The sequence below is a fragment of the Xenopus laevis genome, chromosome 5S (genome assembly GCF_017654675.1).
Source record: "Xenopus laevis strain J_2021 chromosome 5S, Xenopus_laevis_v10.1, whole genome shotgun sequence".
In the NCBI taxonomy this organism is placed as follows: domain Eukaryota; kingdom Metazoa; phylum Chordata; class Amphibia; order Anura; family Pipidae; genus Xenopus; species Xenopus laevis.
In genome coordinates this window covers 12,956,096-12,971,489 of record NC_054380.1, presented here as the reverse complement: position 1 = coordinate 12,971,489, position 15,394 = coordinate 12,956,096, and the positions used below count along the sequence as shown (strand labels likewise).

The 15,394-nt window shown below is 40.1% G+C and overlaps 1 protein-coding gene across 3 annotated transcripts in view; it reads right to left on the bottom strand.

Moving 5' to 3' along the window:
• susd4.S (sushi domain containing 4 S homeolog) overlaps nucleotides 1-9,857 on the bottom strand; it is an 84,552-nt gene extending 74,695 nt beyond the window's left edge. The window contains exons 1-2 of one of the 3 annotated variants that reach the window (XM_041564240.1): nucleotides 9,397-9,857; nucleotides 8,399-8,553 (exon numbers count right to left, since the gene is read on the bottom strand). In XM_041564240.1, the coding sequence (XP_041420174.1) occupies nucleotides 8,399-8,519 (121 nt within the window). In that variant the 5' untranslated portion in view covers nucleotides 8,520-8,553; nucleotides 9,397-9,857. The remainder of the gene's footprint in view (nucleotides 1-8,398; nucleotides 8,554-9,396) is intronic. The other 2 variants (XM_041564238.1, XM_041564239.1) reach the window with 2 other exon arrangements.
• Nucleotides 9,858-15,394: the final 5,537 nt, after the last annotated feature.

Sequence of the window (15,394 nt, the reverse complement as noted above, 5' to 3'; positions counted from 1 at the left end):
GTGTGACTAATGACAAATAAATCCAATTAATGACGATAGTGATTCATGTTATTGAAGGAATTTCTTATTCTGCCTTTGGTCCCTTGGTTTCTCATCCATTTTTGTAAAGGGCCAGAAAGACCAAAATATTAAAATAACACAATAGCCACGGTATATCTAAGCTGTGATATTTAGGGGCCCATATGCTGGCACACCTCAGGCCTGTGCCCATTCACTGTACCCTGTATGCTACCAGATTCTAAGCAAAGAAGATAACATCAAATAAAATAGAAGACCCGGCACCCCTGTGGTCCTCATATCCACTGTATAAGTTACTGGCATAGACCCGCTATTGGGTAGTATCATAAAAGATATGAGTTATTGAAGTCTGATCATTTTCTAGAGGAAACAAAGGAATGCATGGAATGTTTATGGGCAGCAATGGTATCTTTATCTAGTAAGAAATACTGTTCTGGAAAGTGCTCACAGTGCAGAAGCAGATATGGGACGTGTAATGAATGATCTTCTGATGGCAGGAGACCAGTGGTGTCAGACTTAATCTGCCTGGATATTTCTCCTGTACGTAAAGCAATGGATCAAAATAATATTAATAGATCACCGGCAGGCATTTTCTCAATGGCACCGTGCCCGGTTGGTTGAAACCAGCTTGATAGAAACATCACAGAAAGTGTGAGTAAGAAAAAAAACCTTTTAGAGGAGCGTGCAGTGTCGGACTAGAATGCCAGGGGCCCACTAGAAAACCTTAGACCCTTAGCCCATTTTCCAAACTTTCACTCAACCTCTTTATTCTCCTAGTCTTTTATATCTACTTACTCTATTCTTCCATTATTAAGCCTCTTTTGTTCCCTAAACAAATAGGGAATGACCATGAAATAGGACAAATGGCTAGAAGCAAGAGGCCACTGACACCTGGGCCCACCGGGAGTTTTCCTGGTATCCCGGTGGGCCAGTCTGACACTGGGAACGTGACTATTTAGTAAATTAGTAAAAAAAAATGTAGTTAAATTTCCAGCTTAATTCTCAAATAAATACTCTATTTCAGTATATAATAAATCTAATATAGGGATGCTACCATTTTTATAATTTTAGCATTTCCTAAATAATTGCTATCCTTTCCTGGCTATATTCAGTTATCATTACATTAAAACTACAGTGGAGTTTTTACTTTGCCTTCCTAAGCTTTCTCATCTAATCCTTGTATCTAACAATATATTGCAGATAGGATCTGTGCCCACAATGACAGAATGGTTTGGATGGCAAACACGATCATTGTCAGTGTGATTTTCAGCTTAAAGGCAGCAGAACAGTCGTATTGCCCCTTAAAGGGGAACTAAAGTCTAAAATAGAATAAGGCTAGAAATGCTGTATTTTGTATACTAAACATAAACATGAACTTACTGCACCACAAGTCTAATCAAACAAATGATTTATGCTTTCAAAGTTGGCCACAGGGGGTCACCTTGTAACTGTTATACGTCTTTGCAAGCAGCGCCGGATTTTACTTCTGGGCGCCCCTAGGCCGCGCGGTCTGACCAGGCGGTCGCGCGGTCCTAGCGCCCGCCTTCCCAGCGCGCTGGCGAAAAAACGCCGGCGCAGCTGGTGCAGTTGAACGGCGGCTGGGCTGCATGCCGCCCCTATTTCTTTGCCGCCCTAGGCCCGGGCCTATGCGGCCTTGCCGCAAATCCGGGCCTGTTTGCAAGACTAAGACTGTGCACATGCTCAATGGGGTCTGGGCTGCTTAGGGATCATCATAAATGATCAAAACAGCACAAGTCAAATAATATCTGCCAGAAGCTGATACAGCAAGACTGATTAATAATCAGAATATGCAGACTGCACTGGTTCCTGTGTTGTCATGTAATCTAATGTGGATTTTATAGTTTTTGTATTGTTTAATACAACATTTCTGCAGAACCAGTGGCTGCAGCAAAATATTCCTCCAAATAGAATCCCAGTTTATCTGTTTAAATCTGGCTCCATGATCTTTGTCCCTGCAGCAGGAGTTGGAAACAGTAAAGGGGATGTAAAGGCCAAAATAAAATCCTATACAAAACTCTACACAGTCACTGACTGCTCTACAGGGAAACAAACAAAGCTGCTTTAGTTCTGCATGGCTGGGAAGTAAGGTGGGGGCTCCCCCTGCTGTTCATAAGTATGATTGTTTCCCTGCAGAGCAGTTAGGGACCGTCTGACAATTCCTATCCACAGCAGTAAATGAAGGGAGAATTTCACTGCTTACAGTCAGGTTTCTTATAAAAACTGTATAATTTTTTTTAATTAAAATATATTGGAGATAGGTTTCTTTTTCATTAAAGAAAGTAAAAATGGGATTTTACATGCACTTTTATTTGCATGCATTGTATTTGTCTGGGCCCTTCCAGTGTGTTTGTGTGTCAGGCGATATCACTCAGAAGCACATGTACACTGGGAGAGATCATCATTCAATTTAATGGAGGAGCAGTTCATTGCATTTAGCTTCCTGCCTGCTAATCTGGCCTCTTGGCAAAATGCTAGGAATCACCCCAAGTGCCATTGCCCTTGCAGTACTGCTGCTCATAGATGGCTTCACATAAGATTCTTGCCGATGTGCACTGGCAGAACTACCAGTGGTGCGACTGTACCAGGGCCCACCAGTGGTTCTCACGTATGCAAAAATACATTGAAAATCAGCTCGGGTTGGGGAAGGGGGTTGGGGTATCCCAGCTGCACGACCTGCACCCAGGCCCCACAGGGTATAGTTACATTACTACCCACATGCCTTGGTGCCCATCATGGGGCAATGCTGAAATAACTGATCCCCAAACCATTACAGCCATTTATTTGTTCCACCCCAGTTTAGCCCTAGTACTATGCTGAATGTTTGCCATGAAATAACAACATAAAATTTACATATAAATGGAAAGCCAAATGTAGACTTCAGATTGCATCAAGTATAGGAGTGGGCATCCCTGCCCTGTGCTTTCCCTGTGTCTGTACAACTTAACCACAAGGAAGGCCAATAGCTTCTTCCAAAAGGTCTGCACATTATACTTTTGCTGTGCTCTAAAATATTCATGCAGCAGATGGAGTTACACAGTTGTTCCATTGCTACACTCAGTAGGCCATTTTTTCACAGGCTGTTCTATTGCAAACCAGAATAATATGCAGTATGAGATCTGGGGCATCAAGTCGGCAGCCCTCTACTTGTTGTTGTTCACGCTGGCACTCACTGAACAAAATTATTTACAAATATGGAGCTTAATTATTTATAGAACTGAGCAAAGGGTACTAATTAGTTCAAATGGCCTCCTGGACCCTTCATGGAATTGTGCATATGGTTTCAACCGCCTTTTGTTAAGATATATATAATATAAATTACAGGTAGTTTTTTTAAAATAAAAAACATACATTTGCAAGAAACCAAGTGAACCCATCAATTCCTGATTAAATTGTCCTCGTAAAGTTGCTGATTCCTTCGCTTTGGTTCAGCCTGGCAGGTTCCTCCATGTGAGCAATTGTTTGGCAAAAATTCCTATCATGCAGCAGTGGTTAATTTATGCTGAGAGGGCAAATAAATTGGAAGGAACAATATTTCACGTAGATTTCCGTACACGGCACACAAATAACCAGGCTCCGTAATTAGACAAGGATAAATCTGCCGGCTTATTGTTTATTTTTACCCCCACTCTCTCAAGGCAAAGAGACATAAACACCTGCATGAGAGGGTTTTATAGAAAAATCAATCAGAAAGACTGGACAGCACACATTGTGTGTATATAGTGAATAAAGTACTCCCTCACAGAGGCGTTCCATGACCATATACACAATGGAACTTCGATGTTACTTCTAATATTTGCATATGTTCCAACAAGTGGTACTTTATTTATTATAATACACGAGTTTTAGTGAGTCACGTGACAAAAATTACATCTCTAAGTTACATTTATAACTGATGACATCACTTAGAGACTTTTATAAGGATATTATATACAGGATATTCATGGCTTTTGTGTATCATATAGGATATAATGAATGTATAACTTGTAATAGACAAGCAATGGTGTGGTCACAATTGTATGATGTTAACTATTGTGACGTCTCTCTGCTATAAGGAATAATGGGCAATACCCTTAAGATACAAGGAAGTCATATCCACACTACAGTTCTCTGGTTGTTGCTGAACTAAAAACCTCTAACATTCTTCTACAGGTGACGCACAACAATCATCTTAGAAACACAATGACCTTCGACGTGAATATTCTGTTTTGTTTGCCTTGAGATACTGTACCTGCTGCTGAAAACTATAAGCTGTATTAGAAATCCCTAGTGACGGAATTTGCAACGAATTGGTGCATTTCGCTGCCGGTGAATAAATTTGCAGAGAAAATCAAAGTTTTTTGGACGCTGGCGCCAATTTAGATGCTGGCAACAATTAACAGACGCCCATTCGTTTCGTGAAATTAGCCCATCACTAGAAATCACTTGGCCTTTATAATCTTGATGTACCTGACCTGGTTATGGCCATGACTCCAATAATACAATATCTATCACAGCAAATAAGAGTTCACCCCAAATCTAACCTCAGTTTCCAAAAGACAAAACATTTTCCAAAAGTCTCACTCTACCTGATGCTTATGTTTTTCTCTTTTCCAGCCGTGGCTCTGAACCCCAAAGTTTGGAAACTGCTGTTAGAGAGGAACTCAGCTCAGTGTCGGACTGGGACACCAGGGGCCCACCCAAAAAATGTTAGACCAGGGGCACCCTCTCAGTACTATTCTTCTTCCTCTGCTCACTCAACCTGTATTCTCCTAGTCTCTTTTATTTACATAATTTAATCTATTATTCCATCTATTTCGCCTCTTTGTTCTCATAGAAATAGGGAATGGCCATGAAATAGGCCAAATGTTTAGCAGCAAGAGGCTCACTGACACCTAGGTCCAAGGGAGTTTTCCTGGCATCCCGGTGGGCCAATCTCAGTGTTGGACTGGCCCACCGGTATACCAGGAAAAGTCCCGGTGGGCCCAGGTGTCAGTGGGCCCTCAGGCTGCTAAACTTTTGGCCTATTTCATGGCCATTCCCTATTTATATGAGAACAAAGTGGCTAAATAAGTGGAATAATAGATTATACTATGTAAAGAAAAGGGACTAGGTGAATAAAGAGAGGAAGAAAATAGTACTGAGAGTGGGCCCCTGGTCTAAAAACTTTATATGGGCCCCTGGTCTAAGGTTTTTTGGTGGGCCCCTGGTGTCCCAGTCCGACACTGGCCAGTCTAACACTGATTCATCCTGTAGCCTATAAAACAGAATAAGGGTCCGGGGGCTCTAAGGTGACATCACAATTTTTGCAAGTGATGTCACAAGTCAAAAATAGTATAATTCTGCAGTAATTAAATGACCAAACAATATTATTTATAGAAGTTTATGACAGTGTGAACCTTTCTTTTATATTATATATCGATACATATGTATGTGTGTGTTTTTTTTCTACTAAATTAATTAACTGTAACACTACCATCTGTACATATACTGAATTTAGCCAATGCAATGAATATGTTCTTATCTGCACATTCCCTTAGGGGCACATTTAACATGTATGTTCTTTTTTATGAGCCATCATTCCATCTATGTTTTTTTTCTGGCGCCAATACAGTGTCGTAATGATGCAGAAAAGTATTTTATTGATTTGTAATCACCCAAAGACTTGCATTGGTTTTTCTTTATGAATACAAATAGAGAGCATAAGAGCAATGCCAAAGCTTTTTGAGTCCTGCTTTATTTCTGACTCAGCGCCGCGGGCAGGCGGCAAAACACCCCATCCATTGCCCTGAATAGCAATTGTTTGTGCACCACTGGTGGATTAGAGGTTAGGTGATTAAGTGACCTGTGAATCTAGGTGATAACTATTTAGGGTTAGGGAGGGGCAGCTCTAAATGTTTTGCCACCCACCTGCCAAGCTGGAGTTCACAAGAACAGCAAAATGCTCACAACTGCCCCATGTGCCATTGCCCAAAAGGGTCTCAGTGTTTGCTATTGGGTAGATTTGCCCCTAATTCATCCAACCAAAGGACAAGTTTATAGAAATTTTAAATTCAATTGTCAGATCCTTGTCCTAAATTCTAATTGTTATGAAAAAAATCCAATTAATGTTTGGCTGAACGATACAGGTTATAGGAATACAGACTAGTCTAGCATCTCCAGAAAGTACCTAGGGAAGGTGCTATTGAAGGGGCTTTTTTTGGACCAGAAAAGCACATATACAGAATAAAGAAGTACTCCTGTATAAGTGAAACAGGGAAATGCATTACATTTAATGCATGAAACATGCGGCACATTTTCTGCAGCTGTTGCTGAACTGCAGCCAAGGTCACCCAGTGGATTCTGGGAGCTGTAGCTCAATAACTGCTGGAGGGTTGCACTGGCTGGTTCAATAGAAACCCATGCATGCCAAGCAAAACAAAGCAAATGACAGAGTTAAGCTTCAGCAACTGTAATAAACAGACAGAGTCATGGAAATTTCAAGTTTCCACCTGCAAACACCTCCGACTGCAGCCGCAAGAACAAAGGAGATTCCGACAGCAACTCCCACCCTGCAGGCCGTCCCTCTCTTCTGCTCTCTCAGCTGGGGAGCTCTGTATGGCTACTGGCTGCAATGATTACTGGTCTGCGAAATGAGACTTCTCTCTCATCTTGTCAAGTTCACGACAAACAATAGGTGAAGAAGAGATGAACTGGAAGACCAATTTGTCTTCTGCCATGCACACAAACACATATACAAATAGACCCACACACACAGTCATACAGTCTCTACCACAAGCACACACAGACCAACATACACACAGAGCCAGACAGTCTCTCACACAAGAACACATACAGACTTACAAATACACACACACAGTCCTACAGACTCACACACACAAAGACAAATAAAATCTCACATTCAGACATACATTTACTCACACACTGATACACATACACACACAACCCCATAACAATATTCAATATCTATCATCTATATCTATCTATCTATCTATCTATCTATCTATCATCTATATCTATCATCTATAATTTATATCTATCTATAATTTATATCTATCATCTATATCTATCTATATTTATCATCTATATCTATCATCTATCTATCTCAATCATCTAGATCTATCAATCATCTATATTTATCATCTATATCTATCTAATCTATCTATCTATCTATAATTTATATCTATCATCTATATATCTTTCTATCTATCTAAAATTTATATTTATCATCTATATCTATCTATCTATCATCTATATCTATCATCTATCTATAATTTATATCTATCTATAATTTATATCTATCATCTATCTCTATCTATCTATCTCTATCTATCATCTCTATCTATCATCTCTATCTGTCATCTCTATCTATCATTTATATCTATCTATAATTTATATCTATCATCTATCTCTATTTTTCTATCTATCTATCTTTCTATCTATCTATCTATCTATCTATCTATCTATCTATCTATCTATCTATATCTATCATCTATATCTATCTATCTATCTATCTATCTATCTATCTATCTATCTATCTATCTATATCTATCATCTATATCTATCATCTATATCTATCTATAATTTATATCTATCATCTATCTATAATTTATATCTATCTATAATGTATATCTATCATCTATATCTATCATCTATATCTATTGATCATCTATATCTATTATCTATATCCATCTATGTCTAACATCTATCTATCTATTATCTATCTATCTATCTATCTATCTATCTATCTATCTATCTATCTATCTATCTATCTATCTATCTATCTATCATCTGTCTGTCTGTCTATCTATCTATCTATCTATCTATCTATCTACATATCTATCCTTAAATAATCACACATACCATAACCCACATCCATTCACACATACAAACACACAAGCACACTCACATATAAATATGCACAGCCATACAGACACATCACACACACACATAGGCACACATGCATATACAGACAAACACGCACACAGACATACAGACACACAGACACTGGCAATGAAACTATGTTGCAGTAGCAGCTTCTTTGCCAAAGACTCTCAGTGACTTTAGAGCACTAGGGGGACAAACTTCACATTAAAGGAGGTTTTTTGGTAACTGTTGCTCCCCAGATGCTACTTTGCCTCCTCTCCCAGTCTCCTCCGATATATAGCACATGGTTAAAGCATGCTGACAGTTGCACAACATTTGGGACCCCAGAAGGAATGACACTGGATCAAACTTTGCTAGTTACAAATAAGCACTGAACTTTAGCCAACGCATTTATGTTAAAGAGATCTGTCTCTTACCCCCAACCATAGGCAGAAAGGCTGCAGCTATGAAAGGTTTCCCTTTGCACCATTCCCGCTCATAGAGAAGAGTCACTCACCCACAGACAGATGGACAGGGCCGAAGCACAGAGACAGCTGAACGTAGAGGAGCAGAACCAGGAGAGACTGCTGCTGACCTAGAAAGAGATCTGCCCTCCGCACACACATTCCATGACACATCTTTCAGTAAGTAGAGGCATCCAAGCGCGCAGACCTGTAGGACAGAGGCAAGAGGAGGCTCATTGTGTGCAGAGCAGATCCAGGGAAGGTCAGGGGGCATCAAGGCAAGTGCTTGTCAGGCACAGAGCTGAGTCTCCATGGGATGGGGCCCTATTATTTATATAGGCAAGTACTATCCAACCTGCTGCATTTCAACTGCCAGCATTCCTAAAATCCTTCATTGCTAGGAACAGTAGCTCAATAACAGAGGCGGCTAGTTTGTCAGTTCTGATATAAAGTCTAGTAATGCCGTTTTTGCCTTACTATACACATATCATGAGCAAGTTGTTGAAAGCAGTATGTACCTGTCCTGGCTCTTTATAAATAAATGCTAGCGTGTAATTAATGATCCCAGAGTTACAGTTCCTTCACACAATACCATAGTAACTATGCACTCCCACACTTTACTACTACCCACACTGTGTTGCAGGGCACAATCTTGCCTTACAATACACTATCACACAGTTAGAATCCTTTCCCATGACAATGTTGTACCTTGTTATAAACTGTATCCCACAATAACCACCTCTTCCCCAGAGAATATTGTTCCTTACTATAAGCACCATCCCTACAACTACAGCCTCTTGCCAACACCACCTTGCCTTACTATACACACCATCCCCCAGTTTTAGCCCTCCCCAGAAAAGAGATGAATATGTGGGATACAAGTTCATTCTGCTTATAACTGCTGATCTGTGTGTGTTTGGGGGGGGGGGGTACACACCAATTATGGGACCCAGACTGTTCCTTCTTACATAAAGCTCTGGCCAGGTACAAGCTTGGGGTGCAGGTGCCCATGTAACAAAGGATAAATAAGCAGATAGAATGTGCCACTTACTTGTCAGGGTTTCTCCAGTAAGAGGGGGTGCTGGGTGCCAATGAGCAGAGGGGCATTGCTGTACTCAACTCCTGTCTCTGCTCCAACAAAGCCGACTCTGCTGCTGCTTTCCATTCACTGATTCCCTGACACGTTCTGCTCGTCAGCAGCAAAGCTCGGGAATACAGTATAGAGCTGTGCCCTCCTCATTCTCCTCCCCGATCAGACATGCCTCCCTCCTCCTCCTCTGCGCGGATATTGCATCCTGATAAGGTCATTGGGAACATAAAACAAACAGATCCTCTTTGCTCGAGCGCTGGAGATGAATGACAACTGTCCGACAGCCTCTCTCCTCCTGTATCAGACGCTTGTTACCTGCAACAGACGCGCCGCACGCAGCTCCCCCTGCTCCATAAACTGCACAATTGCACAAGTCTCACCTGGGATGCGCGTGCACTTGTTCTTGGGGACGCGCAGCCGGGCCACTCTGAGCTCTCCGTGGTGCTGAATCTCTGCCTGCAGGTTTCTGCCGATTCACTGGAGCCGATCACTTGTTACCCCCTTTGTGTCTGTCTGTAGGAAACTACATAACTGAGGAGGGTTTTATAAAATATATTTTCATTTTTCTTATTGGTTTAACCCCTTACTCTGCACTAGAGAGGTCAAGGATATATTTTACTTTTTCTCATTTTAGTCCTTACTGTAAAGGTTAAATTGTTAACTCATTTATTTGCAACAAAGCTTTTTAGGGTTCACACACGTAGAGGCACATTTACTAAGCTCGAGTGAAGGATTCGAAGTAAAAAAAGCTTCGAATTTCGAAGGTTTTTTTTGGGTACTTCGACCATCGAATAGGCTACTACGCCTTTGACTCGAATGATTCGAACTAAAAATCGTTCGACTATTCGACCATTCAATAGTCGAAGTACTGTCTCTTTAAAAAATACTTTGCCACTTTAAACCTACCGAGCTACAATGTTAGCCTATGGGGACCTTCCCCATAAGTTTTCTAATCGAAGAAAAATCGTTCGATCGATCTATTAAAATCCTTCTAATCGTTCAATCGAACGATATTTTACTTCGATCGATCAAAGTATTTGCGGTAAATCCTTCGACTTCAAAGTCGAAGGATTTTACTTCGAGGGTCGAATTCGAGGGTTAATTAACCCTCGATATTCGACCCTTAGTAAATGTGCCCCGTAATTAGAACAAATCTAGGGGTTGTTCCTGCTGAATTGTGCTTAGTACAGGGAAATACCTATACTGCCATAGTTTTATGGGATCTCTCTGTACAGACTATGAACAAATTTAGGGGCTGTTCCTGCTGAATTGTGCTTAGTACAGGGGAATACCTATGCTGCCATAGTTTTATGGGATCTCTCTGTACAGACTATGAACAAACTTAGCGGCTGTTCCTGCTGAATTGTGCTTAGTACAGGGGAATACCTATGCTGCCATAGTTTTATGGTATCTCTCTGTACAGACTATGAGCAAACTTAGGGGGCTGCTTCAGTTTAGTGCTTAGTACTGAAGAATACTGATACTACAGGACTATAAGCAGTGAAGTGGCCAGAAACCGAGTTAGCAGTGGTGTATACACAAGACTAAAATTGCAGGTTCAATAACATCTTAATAGAATTCAGAGAGAACAAAGCACTCCCTTGTTGATATTTCCATTAAACACATACAATGAGAAAATAACATATGTTAAATGAATATAAAGGGGCCCCATGTGTTGTTACTTCAGCATCCAGCAATTAATCATTTTGTTCTGCTATTGATTATAGAATATTCTCACAGAAAAGAAAGGTATTAGCTTGGCCTAGTGACCAGAAGCTTTTTACATGGTAAAAACAATATATTATGAGGAAAAGAGATGCAGGCTGGGTATGTGGGCACTTGGGATCCTTTCTGAGCAGGATACTGTGTGAATAGAATGTACATTGTTTCCCTGGGTTTCCTGATACAGTAGAAACAATCATATTGGTATGTTAATTGTCTTCTAATGAAAGTGACTCTAACAGGACCGCCATCAAAGTGTCCCGGGCCCAGGCATGAAGGGGGGGCCGGGCAGTGCTGCAGTTTTGAAAGAGCCTGGCCCCCTTTACGAGCGCCGTAAGGCCATTTTTCAAGTCCCGAATGCGGAAGTGCCGAAAAGCAAAAGGACCTGAAACCACAAAAACAGACCCGAAACAGCGAAAAGACCTGAAATCACGAAAGGAGGCGAAGTTGAAGCCCTGAAGCCATGAGTTAATTTCTACTGAACACTAGTTTGTGTTTTTTTTAATCCCCTGGCAACCAATGTATTATTTTAATATTCTATAGGCCTCTGCCACCAATGTTTTTTTTTTAAAAATTTGTTGGGGCCCCAATTATTTTTTAACTTGGAAGGGAGGCCTAGCCACCAATTTTTTTTAACTTTTAAGGGGAACCCTGGCGCCAATGTTTTTTTTCTAAGTTATAAGGACCCTGGCACCAATGTTTTTTTTCTAAGTTATAAGGACCATCAATAGCTTTTTATAACTTGTGTGTGGGGGGGGTTACTTTTTAAGCGCTGATGTCTGTGTCGTCTTTTAACTGTGATGTGGAGTGGGCGGGATATTGGGTGGGGCTTGGGTGGCAGTGTGGGCGGGGCCCAGGGGGCCCCAAAAATGTTGTTGTACGGGGCCCCATGATTTCTAATGGTGGCCCTGGACTCTAATGTGCATAGCATTTGATTGTAAACTCTACAGGGATTGATGGGAATTATTAATTATTCTTATTAATTACTGTGTGATATATCAGTGCACTACATATATATATATATATATATATATATAAGATAATCAGGAAGCCGGCACAGCACGTCAAAAAGTCATCGCTGCCTGGGTGCAATATGCCCAAAAATTAAGTAGAGAAGTGAAGAAGCTCGCACTCACAGGACTTATCAAAATCAAAAATGGTGTTTATTTCAATATAAGTAACTAACGTTTCGGCTTGCACTCAAGCCTTTCTCAAAGTATATATATATATATCAAACAAGGGAAAGTTGTTATATTTTGAGTGCAGAGGACTCTTGTATTTGTGTATATATATATATATATATATATATATATATATATATATATATATATATATATATATATATATATAGCAAATGCAGGATAATAATGTATGGATGTATTGGGATATGTTTCTCTGTTGGCTAACACAATAGATTGGATGTTTAAGGGCAATTCACAAACCCAAAGTAAATCCACTCTAGAGCAGTTGCCCCTAGCAACCAGTCAGAAATGAGCAGTGATTTGGCAGTTCTGATTGGTTAGGTTGAGTTACTGTTCTTATTTTAGAGAAATAAAAATGTTGCAGCACAAGAAATTGACAGCTGATTCTATAAAGGGAATGGTATAATTAGATGATGTGGTTATGCCCAGGATATTGACAGCATCATTAGTGGGGTAAACTGTTGTGGGCTAAGAGAAAATAAGCCATTTGGCAAATGCTTGAGCTGTGCAATCTACTGCCAACAAGTTACTCTGAGGACCCTGAATCCAGATGGTGTCTTGTTCATAGACTGAATGTGGGAAATGTATATCTTCATTTACTTGAGTGCGAGACACAAAGATTTCCAGGATTCTAATTCATCCTGCACGTGAGCTCTGTTTGTGGCTGGAGGTATAATAATTGAATTACAGTATTATTGAGAGCATCTGTGTTTATAAAATGTCAAAAAGAAATATTTATAAGACTTTTACCCAGTGGATTTACAAGACTCAAAGAGCTTTATAGATCAACATTCCTGACGCTCATTATTAGAGCACCGAGTATGTTTCTAATGTATTTACCTAAAAACACACAGTAATACTTGGTAAAAGAGTTTTAGAAGTACAATTTGAATCCATTCAAGTATAATTAAAGGGTTAGGTTTCATCAGTTCTGTAATCTTTGAAGCCTACATATTTACATTCATTCTTGAGAAGACTTTTATCCCCCATTAACATTATTACTTGAAATGCAGTTGCAGTCAGAGTTATATAGCCACTCTTGGTGCAACAAATTCAACACTAAGCACTAATTATCATGGAACATCTATTTATTACAGGTGTGGGATCCATTATCTGGAAGCCCGTTATCCAGAAAGCTCCAATTTACATAATGGCCGTCTCCCATAGACTCCATTATAATGAAATAATCCAAATATGTAAATGATTTCCTTTTTCTCTGTACTAATAAAACAGCAGCTTGTACTTGATCCAAGTGAGCCTAAGATATAATATACGTAAGATATAATTCATCCTTATTGGAGGCAGAACCAGCCTATTGGGTACAATTAATGTTTACATGATTCTCTAGTAGAGGTAAAGTATAAAGATCCAAATTACAGAAAGCCCCAGGTCCTGAGCATTCTGGGTAACAGGTCCCATACCTGTCAATCTAAATCTGAGAGGCAGTTGCTGAGAGGGAGATAGTGAAGAGTAACGTGAATCTTATTTCATTATCTGTACATGGTATTTATATGGACCCTAAATTACACCAACTGGTACTACATGAACCACTTGGATGCTTGATAAATGAAGTCCATTGTCTCCAGAAGATAATTTTATAGAGGGAAAGCATTAGGAAAGCTCAAACGTAATGAATCTAAGTCTGAAGGCAGGATAACTCCTGTGCCGCCCTGACAGACACTCTCATTAGTAAAGGCACAGACTGGCCATAATGGATTTGGAACCCACAATATCTGATAGATATGACAATACACAGAGTGAAAAAAATAAATCTTTTAAAGCAGAACTTAACTGGGTGCGCCACTTAACTGCACAGAATCTTGCAGACCCTAATGAGGAGTTTCTCTTTAGACGATTATAGGGGATTTGAAGGAAGCTGTCACAATCGCCTTTAATAAGCAGCTGCCATAGAATTCCATGCTGTGAAGCTGATTTCCCCACAGAAAGAATAGAGTCAGAGTGTGACATTCATGAACCTCTGTGCCGTTATAGTAGGTTATTCTATAGTGAAGCCTCTCTACAAAGCGATCACACATATACATTATCCCACTCTGTCCTCTTCTGAATCAACCACACTGCCTTCCATCACCCCATAGGGCAGTCACCTTATACCTTTAAAGGGACACTATACCATCATTATTTATTTCTCCTGTGGATTTGTATGATGGCAATATTTAAGGAAAAGGAAGGGCTAAAACTAAGTAAGCTTTATCAGAAAGGTCTATATAAATACATCATTAAACCCTCAAAGTAATGCTGCTCTGAGACCTTTAGCAAAAGAAACACAGCATTTCTTTTCTTCTACTGTGTACACATGGGCTTCTGTATCAGTCTTCCTTTTCTCAGCTGAAACCTCCAGGGCAGGGCTTGAGCATGCTCAGTTTGCTCCTCTCCCTTCTCCCCTCCCTGCTGTAATCTGAGCCCAAAGCTATGAGCAAGCAGGGAGAGACTGAGACAGGAAGTGATGTCACACCAAGTTTAAATGGCAGCTGCTATCCTAAACAAACAGAGAACTTCTACAGTTGTTTACTCAGGTATGGTAAAGCATTCTGCAGAATAAATATAGTGTTATAGCTTGTTCTGTTATGGCTAATCTATTGACAATAAACTGCTTTGGTAGCTTTCTTTCTCCTTTAAGAACTGAATGTACCTTTCATTTCCTTTTGCTTTATTTCCCCTAGTTTCTGAGTCAGCTCAGCTAGAAGTTTAACCTTACCTAAGCAGCCATTTGCCTCTCTAAGGGGTTGGTCACAAGTTTCCTTATCACCACCAGCTGGGCTCTTGTATTTTGTAATTCTTTTGTTAGAAAGTGGAAAAGGGACATGAATGTAGAAAGTGATGTATCAGTGTCTGCAGATTCAATGTCGATAACTGTCATGCACCTTGGATGTAAAAATATCCAAGCCACTTATACCCTTAATGGGACTGCACTAGGCAAATCCATAATGGAAAAGGACCTTGGAGTCCTCGTAGCTAATAAACGTGGCTGCCATTATTTTTCCACTGTACAGAGCGCTGGTAAGGCTCCACAAAGG